Below are 18,512 nucleotides of genomic sequence, written 5' to 3'. Positions count from 1 at the left end.
GAGGGAGTGTTCTGCCAACTATGACCTCACCATGATGGAGTAATGGTCAGTGGTAATGCAAGTGAGATGAGAGGGACCCACAACAAGGAAGCATTGTTGGTTGCATTACAGGGTGGCTTGGATTTGGTGGGGTCCTGGAATGTTCTACATGGGAGTACATGTGACTGGTACTTACAGTCATTGCACCTTTAGAATTTTTTTTAAAACATTATATGCTGCCCTACAATAACGTTATGGTGAATCAACACCACATTTATTCAAAATGGTTTTCCCATTTCCTTAAAGGAACTGCAGTGCTGGACTCTAGGGTGGACAGTATTATTGCATATATCCTGTTGAAAGGCAAAGTGTACCTGTATTTTGGAGCAATGAAAGGCACTGGGACAAAGCAGGTACTGTTATTGCTGCTGCTCTATTCACCATTTATTAAAGGGTTACTCCCTTCAAAACAGATATTTTCAGTTTTTAGCAGATATTGCAGAGCTAAACTTTGTAATATCTTTTGGAAAAAACAAGATCTTTGTGCCTGAGTTTCCAGATCTACACGTCTGTAATGGTCAGTATAAAGAGGTCCTAATCTCCAATTAGATGTTTCTGTATATATTATGAAAAATTGCAATAACAGGAGTGCCATCACCTAAAACCTCAGGGTAGGCAATAGTGGTACCACAAACTGTGATAGGAAGATTTTGGTTCTTGAGATCAAAGAGAAGTGAGCAAGTGACTTTATCAGAACTGTAATATCACTTTTGGGTTGACTAAAGCTAAAGTCCGCTGTCAGCTGACAACACAGAGGCAGTCCAGGCTCTGAAGAAAATCCCAAGAATATGGTCAGGATCCACCCAGACAAACAGCTGGTTCAGCCTCTCAGCGAGCTGCTGAAAGCCTGAGTCAGCCACTCCCACCCCCTCAACAGCCCAGCACTTCAGTGAGCCCTGGAGGGGAGGAGCAGAGAGCTGGTGACTAACAGTCACCACCAGCACTCTGTAGACTAGGGACTGAGAGCTGAGCAATCAGCAGTGTTTGATTGCTCAGTTCTCCCTCTTAGAATAATTGGGGGACACCTGCAGCTGGTATCGGTGCTGCAGCCGTCTAGGTGAGTATGATTTTTTATTTATTTTTTGCTATTCCCATACTTCTCTTTTAAAGGTTTAATTTAGAAGGACTGTTAAGCCCCAAGGTTCAGTACAGCTGTAAAGAGTTGTACAACCCTTTGGTATTCTGAGGTTGCTTGAGCCTGTAACACAGAACACACCTGTGTGCTAATCTACACGGCAAACAGCATGCATGCATCCAGGTGTTCAGTAAGCTTTAACCGCTTGACGTCCACGCTATAGCCGAATGCTCACCACAGCGCGGACCTGAATTTCCGGGAGGTCCTCATATGACGGCCTCCCCTGTGCACGCTCCCTGCGCCCGCCCTGCACTGCGTGCGTGGAGCGTGCTGTGATCAACGAGTCACCGGTCCCGACACCTTACCATGTGATCAGCTATCAGCCAATGACAGCTGATCACGTGATGTTAACAAAATCTCAGTAATTGTTTTTATTTAATTGTTTTACGCTGACAGCGTGAGGAGAAAAAAAAGCCGATCATCGGCTCATCTGAGAGGGACATCGGTTCCGAAGCAGAAGAGGCAATTATGCCTCATCTGTGCACACTAGTACCCCCTGCCATTACCACCTGCCAGTGCCCACAGCGCCCACCAGTGCCACCTAGCAATGCCCACAAGTGGCACCTATCAATGCCCACCAGTGGTGCAAATCGGTGCCAACTAGCAGTGCTGCCTATTAGTGTAACTGATCAATGCCCATTATTGCCACCCATCAGTGCCGTCTCATCAGCATACATCAATGAAGGAGAAAAATTACCTGTTTTAAAATTTTATAACATATATTTTATAAAAATATGTTTTTTTTAAATTCAGTCTTTTTATATTTTTTTGTAGAGAGGTGATCAAATACCACCAAAAGAAAGCTCTATTTCTGGGGGAAAAAATGATAAAAATGTAATTTGGGTACAGTGTTTTATGACTGCACAATTGTCATTCAAAGTGCGACAGTGCTGAAAGCTGAAAATTGGTCTGGACAGGATAGGAGTTCCCAGTAAGCAAGCGGTTAAAGAGACCGTGTCACCCCCTTCGACTTTTCAAACAGTGTACAACATGTAGAAGTGTGAGAAATTACTAATCATACACGCCTTAAGTTTGTGAAGAGTGTCTATTTTTGAACTGCAGTTGCCATTTTAGACATGCTGAGACACGTCCAGCAATGCTGGATCTTGGTGGCTCCCCTCACTCACGATCTCTCCCAACATCAAATAGCTCTGCTTAAACTCCTATCCCAGCCTCATGCAATGAAGGCTGCTCAGGAATACAGTGCAGGAGCATGCATCCCTTGGCAGGAGTCTGTGCAGGCCGTTCTTTTTAACAGAAGTATATCTCTGACTTTTATATCCTTTAAATTATACTGTTCGAACACTACAACAATACAGAGCCAGTTGGGAATACGTATTCACCAGCATCGGACCCTGCATATGCCTCTTGTACATATCCACCACTGGTGGTATCACAAACGGTGGTAACCAGCAGCTTGCAAACTACATTTTATCACCAGAGGATGCAATAATAATAGCAAATTTAGGTTTGTTTTATAAATAAAAGGATTTTTATTCATTAATATTATCGGAGTAGACTATGCTTACAGTCATTTTTGTGAATTCCTCTTTTCAGGCAGCCTAAACATATGTCATTGGTATACCAAGGACTAAAATGTCACTTATGGTTTATAGAATAGCTCCATAAATCTTCTAATGATTTATAAATGCCTAAGTCCCAAGTGGGTTGTTTTGCCACCATTACATGTAAATGTGAGGGCACTTTGACTATTTCTCTGCTATACCTGTATCATTAATCATTACCTGTTCCTTTCCCACCCATATAACTGTTACCTGTGTCATCAGCAGAAATTCTCTCCATACTACTCCATTTTACTAATAATAGTCTGTCCTAGAACAGGTCCCAGAGGCCTTCCACTGGTGTCCTGTCCTTCGTGGAACACATGCCTACTATTACTGCAGCCTGGCCAATGCTATTCTGTCGGGAATGTCAGCTTTTCTGTTTTTTTTTTTTTTTTTTTTTTTTTACATTTCCCAGTGATGAAAATTCTTAAAGCCCCACAAAATATAAATGTGTAATTTCACCTGCTAGTTCATCTTAGAAAGCTTTTATTACATGTATACATAGAGTATGTTTCTGCAGAGTATCAGAACATCAGCATAGGTATGGAAACATTTGTAAGGTTTTCACATATATTATTAAATTGAGTAGTACTTTCTTATACTGTACTTACCAGATAATAATTATAATAATGTGCTTATAATAATTTTAATGCATTAATGTTTTTTGATAGGATAATTTTTTCTACATATATAAAATCACTGTAATTGAGGCATAATGAGATTTTTATCACATAGAATGCTGTGGTTATAAAGCCTAAACTTTTTTTCCCTATTGCATTTTTGCATTAAGGTAAAAAAATGTTAGACCCCTTTCACACTGGGTCGTTTTGCAGGTGCTATTGCGCTAAAAACAGCGCCTGCAAACCAACCTGAAACAGCTGCTGCTGTCTCTCCAATGTGAAAGACCAGAGGGCTTTTACACTGGAGCGGTGCGCTGGCAGGACGGTAAAAAAAGTCCTGCTAGCAGAATCTTTGGGGCGGTGAAAGAGCAGTGTATACACTGCTCCTTCACCGCTTCTGCCCATTGAAGTCAATGGGGCAGCACGGCTATACTGCCGGCAAAGCGCCTCTGCAGAAGCACTTTTCTGTGATTTTTAACCCTTTCTCGGCCATTAACGGGGTAAAACCGCCCTGCTAGTGGGCGAATAGCGTCGTAAATCGGACGGTAAAGCACCACTATTCTTACCACCAATGCACCTCCCGCCCCAATGTGAAAAGAGCCTTAAGGCATTAGTATCCTCCCCTCACCCCTCTTTTACTTACCAAAGCTTTCATTTGATCCAATGCTGTGCAGCTCTTCTATCGCTTTACTTCCTGGTTTCACTGGCTTTGCTGCTATCAATCACAGCCACTGAAGAGGGAGCTGAGGGCAGGGCCAAATCCCATTGTCTGTATCAATAGACACAGTGAGACTCAGAAGTGAGCCCAAATGAGTGCCCCCCTAAGGAAGCAACTTCCTATGGAAGCACTCGCTAGAGAAGAGGCGCTAGATGCGCTGGTGGGGGACCCAAGAAGAGGAGGTTCAGGGTTGCTCTGTGCAATGGAATTATAAAGCTGTTTTTTATGTAGTTTTGCAATCACTTTAAGCCCAGTTTCATACATATGCGTTCTCAGACATCGCATGTGATTCGCACTAGCACCGCAGGTGGCGATCACATCCAATGTCTGTGAGATGTGAGTTCAGCCATACAGTTGTATGACTGAACTCACATTCGATTCACAGGGAAAAAAAAGTGCAGGGACTTTTTCCCCCGCACTGAAATTGTATTGCATGGGTGTTCTCACCTATGGGATCCCATTCCTGTGCGAGTTAACAGCTCGCACTGCAATCTGTGAATCGATCTGGGGATGTCATTAACAATGTATTGACATTCACATTGGTTCCCAGAGGGCAGTGTGAACTGAGAGATGTGATGCAGGATCCTGCGCTGTAATCGTGCTGGAACCTAGGCTAAAGGGACTCTGTTGTAAAAAAAGAAAAGAAAAACATACAATGGGAAAGTACAGAGATAACACAAGTTCCCCTTCCATTACAGCTACTTTTCGCTGATTTACAAAGTTACAGGTTCAGCTACAGTAGTTGCCACTGTTGTAGGTGTAAAAATTTTACAGCTTGTGATTAATTTACTAAAGACAAAAAGGCTGTTCATTTAGCATAGGAAGTTGCACTTTGCAAGAGAATTTTCCCCAGAGCTTAGTGAATGAGGTGAAACTTTGCTGACTTCAGTCATCCAATCATGTGCATGCAAAAGTGACCTTATTTTTTTTTTCCCATGTATAATTAAGTATTCTTTGCAAAGTGACATTTTACCGCATTCACTAAGCTCTGGGGAAAATTCCCTTGCAAAGTGCAACTTCCTTTTTAAGTAAACAGCTTAGTTGGCTTTAGTAAATCAACCCCAACAACTGAGCAAGTCAAAGTAAAACACCTCTAAGCTAGAGCCTGCTCACTTTATAGTATGCATTTAAAGTTAAAAAAAAAAAAAAAAGAAGTTGCATGCATTTGTAAATATATATGAAAGTAACCTACTGCTTCCAAGAGGTAAAGTAAAAAAAAACTATAAATACAAATGCTGGGATACAAATAAAGGCAGCTAAACTTGTCTCCTGACCACCTTCCATTGAAATGCCTACTGAATATGTATATGGGAAACTATATACAGTATTAGTCATACAAAAACAGCAGTTGTCTCTAAAAGGGTTTATTTAGATACCCTTTAAAAAGAAATAGATCCAGTGGAGAAATGTTTGCTATTCATAATATAGTATACAGTAAAGCATGTATGCGTTTATTAGCATTATATACGTTTTTATATACTGAGTTCGGACAAAAAACCTTTTTAGGGTTTATCTTTGTGTTTATCCATGTTATATGCTGCCAAGTTAGTGCTGAACCTGTAGCAGCAACACAACAAAGTGTACAATATATGGGTCTAGTTTATATGGAAGGTGACTTTGTAACCTAAAGGTAAAACAAAAACCAAAAAAACGTAAAGTTGGAGTGTTCAGTTAGGCCCCTTTCACACTGGGGCAGGAGCAGCGTCGGTGGTAAAGCGCTGTTTTACTATAGTTTTAGCGGCGGTAATCGGCCGCTAGCGGGGCGGTTTTAACCGAAAAAGGGTTAAAACCGCACGCAAAGCGTTGCTGCAGCGCCGATTTGCTGGCAAAATAGCTGTGCTGCCCCATTGATTTCAATGTATAGGAACGTTTCACCGCTCCAAAGATGCTGCTAGCAGGACTTTTTTCACCGTCCTGCCAGTGCACCACTCCTTGGGCTTTCACACTGGAGTGAAAGGGGCGTGGAGTGGAGTGAAAACCACCTCAGTGTGAAAGGGGTCTTAAAGAGATTGTGTTGCTGAAAGAAAAAGCAGCCTGTTATAAAATGCAATAATACTTACCTCCCCAACAGGCGGTAAGTCTTTTCCCCGGTCTGTTGAAAAGCTATGTATACCAAGTAGGGCTGCAACTAACGATTATTTTCATAATCGATTAGTTGGTCGATTATTGTTTCGATTAATCGGTTAATAACCTTAAAAAAAAGTGGGTCAAATTGACATTCATTTTCAACCACAGTGCCAGGGAAATTTTGAAATAATCGAAAACTTTTCTGTCAAAGGAATTTTCAGACAGTGCATGTGCTTTTTGTTCAGAAATGAAGTGAAAATTTCAAACTAAATTCTTTCATTCAGTGAATGTACAAAGATTTTTCATCTGAATATTCTCACCTGAAAATTGATCCGTGAGACCAGCATAAGGCTCGGTACACACTTATGCAGTTTTTGCTTTTGATCTGTTTCTGCCGTGCTTTTTGCTGTGCGTTTAGATTTTTGCTCTTTGATTTTACTGCAATTTGCATTTTTTGCATTTTTTGGGGGCATATTAAAAAACACAAATTGCTGCAAAAACGCATTGCATTCTTTTCTGCAGCTTCTCCATTGAAGTATATTGAACCAAAAAAGCACCGTTTTGCGTTTAAAAGTCCCTGACCCTTTCCAAATATGCAGCGGCTGAAAAAAAGCACAGATGTGAACGTGTCCCATAGGAAACCATGTAAATGAACTGTAGTGCGTCGCTGCAAAAAGCACCAATAAACATATAGATGTGAACCAGGTCTAAGACGTTTAGTAACATAATGGGGTTAAAAAGACTAAAATGAGCCCTTTATAGTACAAAAAAAGCAGATAACTACTGGAAGGGATTAATTTTTTTTACTGTAGAACAGTGAAAGTAATATTTACAGTAGTGATTATATTTTTGTACTATGGAGGGCTCATTTTCGTATTTTTTTTAACCCCCTTATGTTACTGGCCGATTAATCGATTATGAAAATAGTAATCGATTAATTTCATAATTGATTAGTTGTCGATTAGTTGTTTCAGCCCTAATACCAAGGAATCTTCTGCATCCAACGCACTTCTGGATGTGTCAGGTGCCTGGTCCTCTCCTTTGCACTGTGGTTTTTTTCCACCAGCCATTCCACATGCATTCAGAGGCCTTAGCTTTCTCACAAAATCTAGATTTTCATATTGCTAATCTGCTAGATTGAGGCGAATATTTAAGTTAAAAGGTAGATCTTCTTCAAATTATATTGATTCATAAGATACAAACTCAAAAGCATAAAGACTTTGAAAGTAATATAATAGAAATACATATACTCCTCATTTAACGACTTACCCATTTAACGACTACTTGGACCTGCTACCGGCTCTCCCCACTCTAACGGCACATATATTCATCATTGTATTGTACGGTACAGTACAGAACTTTCAGGTTTTTTTTTTTTGTACTTATGCACATTAAAAAAAAAAGTTATTGAGCTGGAGTTTTGTGTTTAGATGCTTTTTATCACAATACAATACAGTATAGTACAGTTGTTAAAAAGGAAGTAAACCCTCTCTAAAAAAAAAAAAAAAAAAAAAAAAAACCCTGCAAGACAAAGGCATAATGAGCTAGTATGAATAGAATACTATCTCATTATGAATTACCTGAGATAACCCCCCCCCCCCCCCCCGGCAGCAGTCCTCGTTCGTCACCATGATACCCGGAGTGACTTCCGTGTATTGCGGCTCCAGCACTGTGACTGGCCGGAGCCACGATGACGTCATTCCCGCACATGGCCACAGGAGCCGTCAGTGACGGCACAATCCCATTCATTAAACTGCACGCTCAGTGCGCCTGCGCCGTTTTCTACGCCGTGCATGCTCCGAAGACATTGATGCCGTCTTTCTTGCAAATATCTCCTTAACCATGTAGTTTAAGGAGATATTGTTTGTACCTATGGGTAAGCCTTAATCAATGTAGGCCAAAGTGGTCTGGAAGGGTTTACAACCACTTTAAGAATGCTTAAAATATTGATTACTTGTGATTCTCCCTTTTAACAACCAATTCATTTAATGACCTGGTTGTTGGAACGGAACCTGGTCATTAAGTGAGGAGTACCTGTACATAAATCCTATTATTAATGTGCTTCTTTAAATGGTTTTGAATTTCCCTACATGTCCTTCTATTCAAAAGTGTGCCAAACATGATCTGTTCATGTTCACTTAGGACCAGAAGTAGGGAAAGGCTCCTCTTAAATCACGGAACTGAGTAAGACAGGCCATGCATTTTGTGGTTATTGAAATATTGTGTTGGTAAAAGCAAATTGCTCATTCATGATATCATAGAGGTAAGGATTCTTGGCACCATTATAAATGGTATGAAGGCTACAGCTCATAAATGGTTTTATAAATTTAGGCCCATTTCCTGTAACGTGTAAGTGGATAAATAATGTATTATTCATTTAACTTCTTCATTGCCGGTCAGGCAGCAGTAATTAGTATGTGGAACACTGGCAATCATTGAAGAAGATAGATTTAAGACAAAATTCTGTAAGCCATGCATGTAAATGGATTATTCATACAAACAACAATGCTAGCATCTTGTTAGTCAATGTAATATCGTTTTAATGTGTTGTTTAGGTATAGGTAATATTATTAATATTATTATCATTTTTCTTGGACTAGTAGTGTGAATGACCAAAAAACTGAATAAAATACGACCAGCCTCCCTCCTGCCCCCTCTAGCTTGTTCCTAGGTCTTTTGTGTGTGTTTTTCATTATTCAACTCAAACTGTCAAGTGCAAAATCTGTATCTCTGCATAGGCACCAATCAGCTTCCAGATTTTTTGGCAAAGCCTAATTGAACAAAGTGATGTTAGAAGCAGTTTGGCTACTATGAACATCTGCACGAGATATTGCAATCTCCAGTTTTAGTAAATCAACTGCATTGTCATCATACCATACCATGCTATTCCATGCTATCCTTTAGGCCTGATTTCAGATGTGACTTGAGTCGCACAGAATTGCATGGTAAGGCAAATCACATTGTTTTCAATGGCGTCCGTTCACATCAATGCAACTCAGCATGGAGCAATTTTAGAAAAGGTTCCTTCCTGTACTACTTTGGTGCAATTGCAGTGTGATTTTGTCCCATATAATATAGAAACCTTATCAAAGTTGCATCCAAGTAGCACTACCTAATGGCACTGAAAGTCCGATCAAAATTGTATCATACCAAGCCTCACTCAGTAGAATTAATAAAAGCAGATATCGTTTTCTCTTCTCCCTCAGTGGTGGACACTCCTGCATCCTCCTCCTGATCTTTTGGCTCACACTCTTTACTCCTCTTGGCTTTACTCGACTATTCACTCACTAGATACAAGCTCCTCTTACTTTCCTTGTTTACTAAATCAAATACTTTCTCCTCTCTTTGATGCCTTCTTTTTTTTACATATACCTCTTTATTCAAAGATTTTTCCAAATATAAACAATCATGTAGAAAAAAGAAGACAAACCAAGAAATAAACCTATTATAAAACCAACTTCGCTAAGCATATACATCTAATAGGCCAACATTGACACTTATTAAATTTATAAACTAAAGATAGGAGATTAATGCAGAATATAAATGAATACACCACCTTAATACAAATTCACTTTGAATCAAATAATAACCTCCAAAATATGTCGATATCTATCGATTACTGCAACTGTTAACCTATATGCTTATACCTTAACTTAAAGTGGTTGTAAACCCTCCCCTTCAACTTTGTCTCATGTGAATCAGCATAAAAAACCCCAATGAACACTGCTTGTAGATATCTCCTTACTTGCTTAGTATTGTTGTAATCCTTTTTGTTCTTTAGAATGACGTCACTGAGCATGCCCAGATCTCCCCTGATTTACGGCACACTCTCTATGTCTTATCTATCTATTATCAGGACTTCCTACAGCACACAACACTGAACTCCCAGCAGGCTGCTAATCACTCAGAGCTTCCTTCTACACACCATGTGACCTCACATACAGTGTAAAGCAGGGAATGGGACAGCAGTACTGCAGTCTTATCAGCTGAAACTGATAGGACTCGTACAGGCAAACACTAGGTAATCAGCACAAGTAAATACTATGAAATAAACAAGTCAGCTATGAACAGTGAAGCAGGGTTGCCATAGAAACGTTAGATTGAGAGGGAGGCTTGGTTAACAGTACAGGAAATGCTCAATGTAAGGGCAGAAATACACTCCACTGTGGACTCAGAAAACAATACTTAAGATGGAGCTGCCTAACCCCTGGAAACAAGTTTTTTAAAGTTTCTTTAAACAGTAAGTAATATACGATTTGGGCTGGATTACAGTGGCTATTGTTTAATAATTACTTATTATAATGGACTAAATGAAAAGATGCATCAGAGTGGAAGAGTTTACTTCCTCTTTAACTACTTTAAAATGATGCCTTCTGTCCAAGCTATAGCAATTTTAAGCTAAGGAATACAATATGTTAAAGGTGAACATTTGTCAATGCTATACTCTATAAAATAAACCTGATATATAACAGAAAGATTACAGAAGATGAAAAAGGTAGGCAACTACAAGGTGGGCAATTTGTAGTGCAAACCAGCAAACATACCTGTTTTCACACTTTGTTGCCCGCTCCTTTTTTTTTTTTTTTTTATTCAATTTCGGACCCACTCAGCTTCCATGTCTGCTTTTCTTTACTGTTCCCATTTTGCGCCACTGCCTGTTATCACAGTTTCATCTCCATGTTTTTAAGCAGGTTACTGGCAATACAAACTTTTCTAATAGTATTTTGTTTCTGGCTGGATCGTTTAAAGTGGGAGTAAACTCCTATGCATGAATTTTACCTATCGGTAAGCATATAAAAAGTGCAACATTTAGGAGATATTTACTGTAAATGCAGCTGGTACTATCACAGGGGCATGCGCTCTGAAGGAACGGCATACCCGCGCCGTTCCTTAAGAGTCCTGTGCCGTGAATGGTGGCCCCCTGTGTGTGTGCATGGGACTGATGTCATCGTGGCTCCAACCACTCACACATTTGGAGTCTATGAACCCGGAAGGAAGACGGAAGCTCTTTCAGCAGTGACAGCGTGCCGCTGGAGGGCTTTGTTCTAAGGTAGTTTCACATAATGTGCTAGTATGAAAAAAAGCCAGTGGTTTACTACCGCTTTAACTACATAAAGCCAGGTGTATTTAATCACTCCATAGGAAAATTATTTTTCTTTAAACTGTAACCATAATTGAACATTTTAAAAACTATCGGTAAGGGCATTTTCAAAAGTATGATGTGAAATCTTGCATTAAACATCTAAGGAAAAGTGGCAGTGGACTAACATGCTAGAGGGGTGGTATAATGCAACGTATACACGACCGGACTTTTTGACAGCAAAGGTCTGACGGAACGAGTCTGTCGGACAATTCGATCGTGTGTGGGCTCCATTGGACCTTTGCTTGCCAAAAATCCGGTGGACTTTAGAAATAGAACATGTTTTAAATTTTCCCACTGGAACTCCGCCGGACCGAGAAATCCGTTCGTGTGTATGCTAGTCCGACGGACAAGAACTGACGCTAGGGCAGCTATTGGCTACTGACTATGAACTTCCTTATTCTAGTCCGGTTGTACATTATCACATTGGAATCCGTCGGTCTTTGGTGTGATTGTGTGTGGCCAAGTCCGTTGATTCGGAAAGTCCATCGGAACTCCGCCGAAAGTCAGTCGGAAAGACTGTCGCACCTAGTCCCTCGAAAAGTCCGGTCGTGTACGTGGCATACGAGTCCTGTCAGCTAAAATAAAAACAGTCAGCCAGAACAAACATTCTTGTGAATAGATATAGTGAAGGAATAAAAGGACTCCCCTGGGATAACCCATTATACACAAGAGGCACAGCAGTCTATGACATTATTGTAGCCTATTGTGTCTACAGTACAAGGAACAATTAGTAAATGTCTCAAAACACCCAAAGTATCTCATTAAAACAGGGGTTGACAAATTTGCTTGGAATCTAGGAGCCAGCTAAAAAAGTTAGGAGCCAGGTCCGTGACGGCGATCTGGACCTGTCCCTGGCCTGACATGGAGGCGAGTGAGGGGAAGATAGCCCCCAGCCCCCCACCTGTCTCCAAGTCATTGCCCATAGCTCTTAAAGGGACATTTTTAAATTGCATTTTAGTGTAAATATGAGATGTGAGATCTCTCTGACCCCAGATCTCATATATAAAAGAGGACCTGTCATGCTTTTTTCTATTACAAGGGATTTTTACATTCCTTGTAATAGGAATAAAAGTGACACACATTTTTTTTTTTTTAAAAGAACAGTGAAAAAAATTAAAATAAAAGTTAAAATAAGAAAAAAAATGTTTTAAATGCGCCCTGTCTCGCCAAGCTTGCGTGCAGAAGCGAACGCATATATGAAAGCGGTGTTCAAACCACACATGTGAGGTATCGCTGCGATCGGTAGAGTAAGAGCATTAATTCTAGACCTCCTCTGTAACTCAAAACGTGCAACCTATAGAATTTTTTAAACGTCGCCTATGGAGATTTTAAAGGGTAAAAGTTTGTCGCCATTCCATGAGCGGGCGCAATTTTGAAGCGTGACATGTTGGGTATCGATTTACTCGGCGTAACATTATCTTTCACAATATATAAAAAAAAAAATTAGGCTAACTTTACTGTTGTCTTTTTTTTTATTAAATAAAAAATTTTTCCCCAAAAAAAGTGCACTTGTAAGTCCGCTGTGCAAATACGGTGTGACAGACAGTATTGCAACGACCACCATTTTACTCTCTAGGGTGTTAGAATAAATAATAAAATATATATATTTTTTTTTTTGTTTGTTTTGTTTAGGGGTTCTAAGTAAAGGGATGGAGAAAGACTGGCAGGAAATCAATTAGCATTGTTGGTTGTAATTCCAACGGCCACCACAAGAGGGTGCCAGATTCCAGAAGGAACCATAGGATCACAGAAGGCCTCAAAGCCGGGGGCTCAATTACCGGCCGCCTGCGGCGCGGCCCGACGCGATCGCGCGGGGGGGGGGTCCACGGAGACGGGATACCCCCAGCTATGCTGCCCCAGGCGCAAGGTCGCTGATTCTAGTCGCCAATGCGACCTGGCGACCGGGTTTTGTCGAGCACTGCATTAAAACAACATTATTGCTGAGCTGTTAACTTTTGTGGTACTACTTATTATGTCCCATACTCAGGACATAACTGAATGCAATGCTCTGTGGATTTACTATGTAAATTATTGAATTCTGCCAGTTCCATAATCCTGAAATGGGTACACTTTTGTTACTATAACATAAGACAAAATTACTCATATTTGTACATGCTCATTCTCAAATATGTCCATGATGGTTAAAGTAAAGATAGGAATGTTCAAAATCCTACACAGTTCTTCCTAACAGCTGACCCTACCAAAAAGGCATGTCAGCTCTGCTAGGTTTGAACCAGTTGCTAAGAGCACATTGTAGGGTTGCTAAGAAATGTTCTTCATTCACTTATACAGGATGAACAACTGTGTGGCAAGCATACATTCCACAGTGGTGAATAACTTCTGAATGCCAGGCCATCCAATATCCAATGCTGATATATCAGGATATATTCAGCTGTTCAGTATGACTGTAGCTTGTTAGGAAATTACTATCTCGCCTTATCAACAACACTAAAACTAATTTTCTCCCCTTCCTCAGTAGCACAGCCATGATCTGATCTAATGTTTATTGCCTTCAGCTGAAATGTTGGCCAAGGCTGTGCAGTGGGCCCTTAGAGTTTTATAGGGCCATCTCCCAAGCATTACCAACCTAGGGACATGGCCCCATACAAAGAAAATTTGGATGTAAACAGACAGGTCATTCTACAAGAAACAGCAATTATCTTCAGTACAGGTTACTACTCATTGTGCAATACTATGATACTTTTGGCAGTAGCTGCAAGTGCCAATGTATAATTTATAGTAAAAGTACAGTTGTACTTTAAATACTGTATTTATTGGCATATAACACACACTCTTTCATCCTGAAAATTAGGTGCAAATAGTGTGTGCGTGTTATACACCAATATTTAAATTTTAGCTGCCTCGGAGGGGACAGGGAGGGGGGCGGGATGAGCGCCATCAGATTACATACAGTGAAAATCTCCTGTTGGCTTGGTGGCCTCTGTAATAGGAAGTCCCGTCTTCTGGGCCGCCAGTGGACCACTATTCTGTTTATCATAGGAGATTCTTACTGTATGTAATCTGTTGGCACTCTTCGCACCCCCCTCCCTGTCCCCTCTAGGCTGCAGATGGCATCGGTCAGGCTGCACTGATGGCAATGGTGAGGCTGCTGCATTGAAGGCAATGGTGAGGCTGCTGCATTGAAGGAAATGGTGAGGCTGCTGCATTAATGGCAATGGTGAGGCTGATGCAATGATGATAATGGTGAGGCTGCTGCATTGATGGCACTTGTGAGGCTGCGTTGATGTGGACTGATGAGGCTGCATTGATGGCACTTTTGAGGCTGCAGATGGACATTGATTAGGCTGCATTGATGGCAATGGTGAGGCTGCTGCATTGATGACAATGGTGAGGCTGCTGCATTGATGACAATGGTGAGGCTGCTGCATTGATGGCACTTGTGAGGCTGCGTTGATGTGGACTGATGAGGCTGCATTGATGGCACTTTTGAGGCTGCAGATGGACATTGATTAGGCTGCATTGATGGCAATGGTGAGGCTGCTGCATTGATGACAATGGTGAGGCTGCTGCATTGATGCCACTTGTGAGGCTGCATTGATGTGGACTGATGAGGCTGCATTGATGTGGACTGATGAGGCTGCATTGATGGCACTTTTGAGGCTGCAGATGGACATTGATCAGGCTGCATGGATGGCAATGTGAGGTTGCAGATGGGCACTGACCCTTATTTTGCTTCAAAGTTCCTAAATGTTTAAAATGTAAGTTTTTTTACTGAAACTTCCCTCTTAAAATGAATGTGCGTGTTATACGTCGATAAATACGGTACCTTGCCATGGGCAATACATACATCTGTGACTAATTTGGTACAGGGCTGCTATCTCTCCAGTAAGACGCCGGAGCATGGATTGCAAAGCTTCCAACCACAACTGGAGTGAGCAGTTTGGTCTATCATTCCACATGATTTATTTTCAAATTCCTGGTTTATTCTATTATCATTGAGTGGCCTGCACTCTGTCAAAGAGATGTGTCTACTTTACTAGATCTGAATCTTTGAATCTATGCCTGAATTGTAAATATAGAATTGGGTGAGTTATCAAACAAGCCCTGTTAGTGGAATTGTTCTGGGTATATGATGTCACATATTAACATTGATTGCGCGTGCCAGTATTTCTGTAAGGCCCTATACTAAGTGCTTAACCCCTAATGCCCTTCCTAAGTAGGTGAGACCGTCCTCCAACTGCTCTAGATTTATGCTAATAAATTGATATGAACTATATTTGTTGAAGAATAGCCTGTTTTGTATATTATTATTCATGTTGAAAAATCTACATTTCTTACGTTTTCTTCCTTTTTCTTACCCTTCAGAGTTTGACTGTCGTGGGTGCTATTTAAATAAAAGAATTTGCTGCAGGATGAAAAGATGGCAGCTCCGCTTATGGCACCACCTGGCCCTGACAGCTTCAAAGCATTTACTCGTGAATCACTGGCTGCCATTGAAAAACGTATAGCAGAAGAGAAGAAAAAAAAGCCATCAAAGCCAGACAGTAGCCACAGAGACGATGATGAAGAAAATAAACCTGCACCAAACTCTGACCTGGAAGCAGGCAAAAGTTTGCCATTTATCTACGGCGATGTTAATCCGAAACTTCTTGCTGTGCCAATCGAAGACTTAGACCCTTTTTATTTAAACAAGAAAGTGAGTCCACGGGAAATAATTCAATGGGATTACAGGTCCAGATGATTAGGGTGCTTGCATTTGGCATCTAAAAAAGGCAGTTAGAACCAAGTAGGGTTATAATGGAAGGTGCAACTTGTAGAGACCTTTTCTTTTCAGGAGCAGTATTGCAACTGCAGTCGATGAATGGAGTAAATTAAAGGATGAGGATCATTTTGTGGAAGCAGGATAATGGAAATGATACATGAGATGCTGGTATTATTCATGTGCTGGGTATTTTTCTTATAAGCACACAGTGCAGTTTTTCGGTAGAATTGCAATACTTGTGAATTGACGTGAAAAAAATAACATTTACGCTTAGGGATTGGGCTAATGTTTTCACTGTTTTCATATCTGTCACATAAAAAATGGGAGGGGAAACAGATTAAAGAACAAAGACTATAAGTGCATTGACAACTACACTCATCATTCACTGCTACTCGCCTGAACAGAGAAAGGGGCATTATGGTACCCTATGATTTGTTCATTTTCTCTGTCTCCCAGCCACGCAACTATGTTTACAGCAAATATGACTTAATAGTGAACTCTTATTTCAAATGCTTATCTATGTCACTGTATGTTTCTTAATAATTACTTCACCACTTTTGATAAATCTGTCACATAGAAAAGTTAGGTCAGAAAGTGCCAGTGTAAACGTTGCCTTACAAACTACACTATATTGTCAAAAGTATTAAGACACCTGCCTTTACATGCGCATGAACAGTCTTAGTCCATAGGGTTCAATAGTGAGTTGTCCCACCCTTTGCAGCTATAACAGCTTCACCTCTTCTGGGAAGGCTGTCCACAAGGTTTAGGAGTGTGTTTATAGCAATGTTTGACCATTCTTCCAGAAGCACATTTGTGAGGTCAGGCACTTATGTTGGATGTGAAGGCCTGGCTCAGTCTCCGCTCTAATTCATCCCATTGGTGTTCTATCAATTTGAGGCCAGTCAAGTTTCTCCACCCCAAACTCGCTCATCCATGTCTTTATGGACCTTGCTTTGTGCCACTGGTGCGCAGTCATGCAGGAACTGGAAGGGGCCATCCCCAAACTGTTCCCACAAAGTTGGGAGCATGAAATTGTCCAAAATATCTTGGTATGCTGATGCCTTAAGAGTTCCCTTCATTGGAACTAAGGGGCCAAGCCCAACCCCTGAGAAACAACCCTAAACCATAATACCCCCTCCACAAAATGATTTGGACCAGTGCACAAAGCAACGTCCATAAAGACATGGATGAGCGAGTTTGGGATGGAGGAACTTGAATGGCTTGCACATAACGTGATGACGTTATTTCGTTACGACGGGAGTCCTTACCTCAAGCCGATAGAACACCTTTGGGATGAATTGGAGCGCAGACTGTGAGCCAGGACAAAAATAGAAATACAGGGGGAGAGAGACCCCCTGAAAAGGAAGTCATGGGCAGCTTATTAAGTGAATTTTATTGCACAATTAGTAATTACAGTAACACAAAAACTAGGTACCCACCTGCAACACCTAGATTCAGGGCTTTTTTTCAGCAGGAACGTGGGGGAACGCAGTTCCGGAACCTTCACCACTGACAGCAAGTGGTGCTGGGGTGTGCTGCAGGGTCTATTGATACTCACTGCTAGGAGATCTATTCAAGCTGGAGGGTATCTATTTTTGCATGGGGGTCTTTTGTTTCTGAGGAAGTCTATTTTTGGTGGTGGAAGACCTACTGTTGCTGGGGGTGGGTCTTATATTGCTGGGGGGTCAGTTGTTGCTGGGAGAGATCTAGGGGTCTATTGTTTCTGGCTGCCCGATAATCTATTGATGCTGGCTGTGGGGAGATCTGCTGTTGCTGTTGGGAGTCTATTGTTGCTTGGGGGGGATTTTTTGTGGTGAGGTGGTCTATTGTTGCTGGCGGGGGCTCTATTGTTACTGGCTGCAGGGGTTCTATTTTACTGCTTTTGTTATAATTACCAAATTCTTTACGGATTACTTAGCACCACAAATTGATACTTGGTTCTGTATTGTCTGAAAGAGCAGTACTGGGAGGTGGGTAGGGGATGGAACCAAGGAACGGTGCTCAGAGGTGGGTAGGGGTGGAGAAAAGGGGTGACTCAGAGAGGGGGAATTCCTGCACCTATTCTCTGAGAAAAAAAGCCCTGCCTAGACCTATTGTTAAAATGAGACAACGTTGTCTGTGTAAAAACAGCTGCATCACATACACCATGTACACTGAAAAATGGATCTTAATGTAAGGTACAAAAAGTGACAGTTAAGTAGGCACGTAGGTCCTGGTGACAAGCACCATCAGGGCACGTACATATCAAGCCCCCGCCAGGGGTACACAGGCATACCCCGCTTTTAAGTACACAATGGGGTTTATTTACTAAAGCTGGAAAGTGCAAAATCAGGCTCACTTCTGCATAAAAACCAATGAGCTTCTAACACCAGCTTGTTCAATTAAGCTTTGGTAATAAAACCAGGAAGCTCATTGTTTTCTATGCAGAAGTGAGCCTGATTTTGCACTTTCCAGCTTTAGTATGCCTATATAGAGGTGTAGAAATTTAAAACCAACACACTG

The 18,512-nt window shown here is 41.1% G+C and overlaps 1 protein-coding gene across 1 annotated transcript in view; it reads left to right on the top strand.

Moving 5' to 3' along the window:
* Positions 1-18,512, top strand: part of SCN8A (sodium voltage-gated channel alpha subunit 8) — a 323,320-nt gene that overhangs the window by 44,524 nt on the left and 260,284 nt on the right. The window contains exon 2 of the mRNA XM_077483715.1: positions 15,614-15,944. Within this exon, the coding sequence (XP_077339841.1) occupies positions 15,669-15,944 (276 nt within the window). The 5' untranslated portion in view covers positions 15,614-15,668. The remainder of the gene's footprint in view (positions 1-15,613; positions 15,945-18,512) is intronic.

This window comes from Lithobates pipiens, unplaced genomic scaffold (assembly GCF_037356315.1).
Source record: "Lithobates pipiens isolate NorthernLeopardFrog02 unplaced genomic scaffold, aLitPip1_a1.2 Scaffold_16, whole genome shotgun sequence".
NCBI lineage: Eukaryota > Metazoa > Chordata > Amphibia > Anura > Ranidae > Lithobates > Lithobates pipiens.
This window is presented reverse-complemented; position numbering and strand designations above follow the sequence as displayed.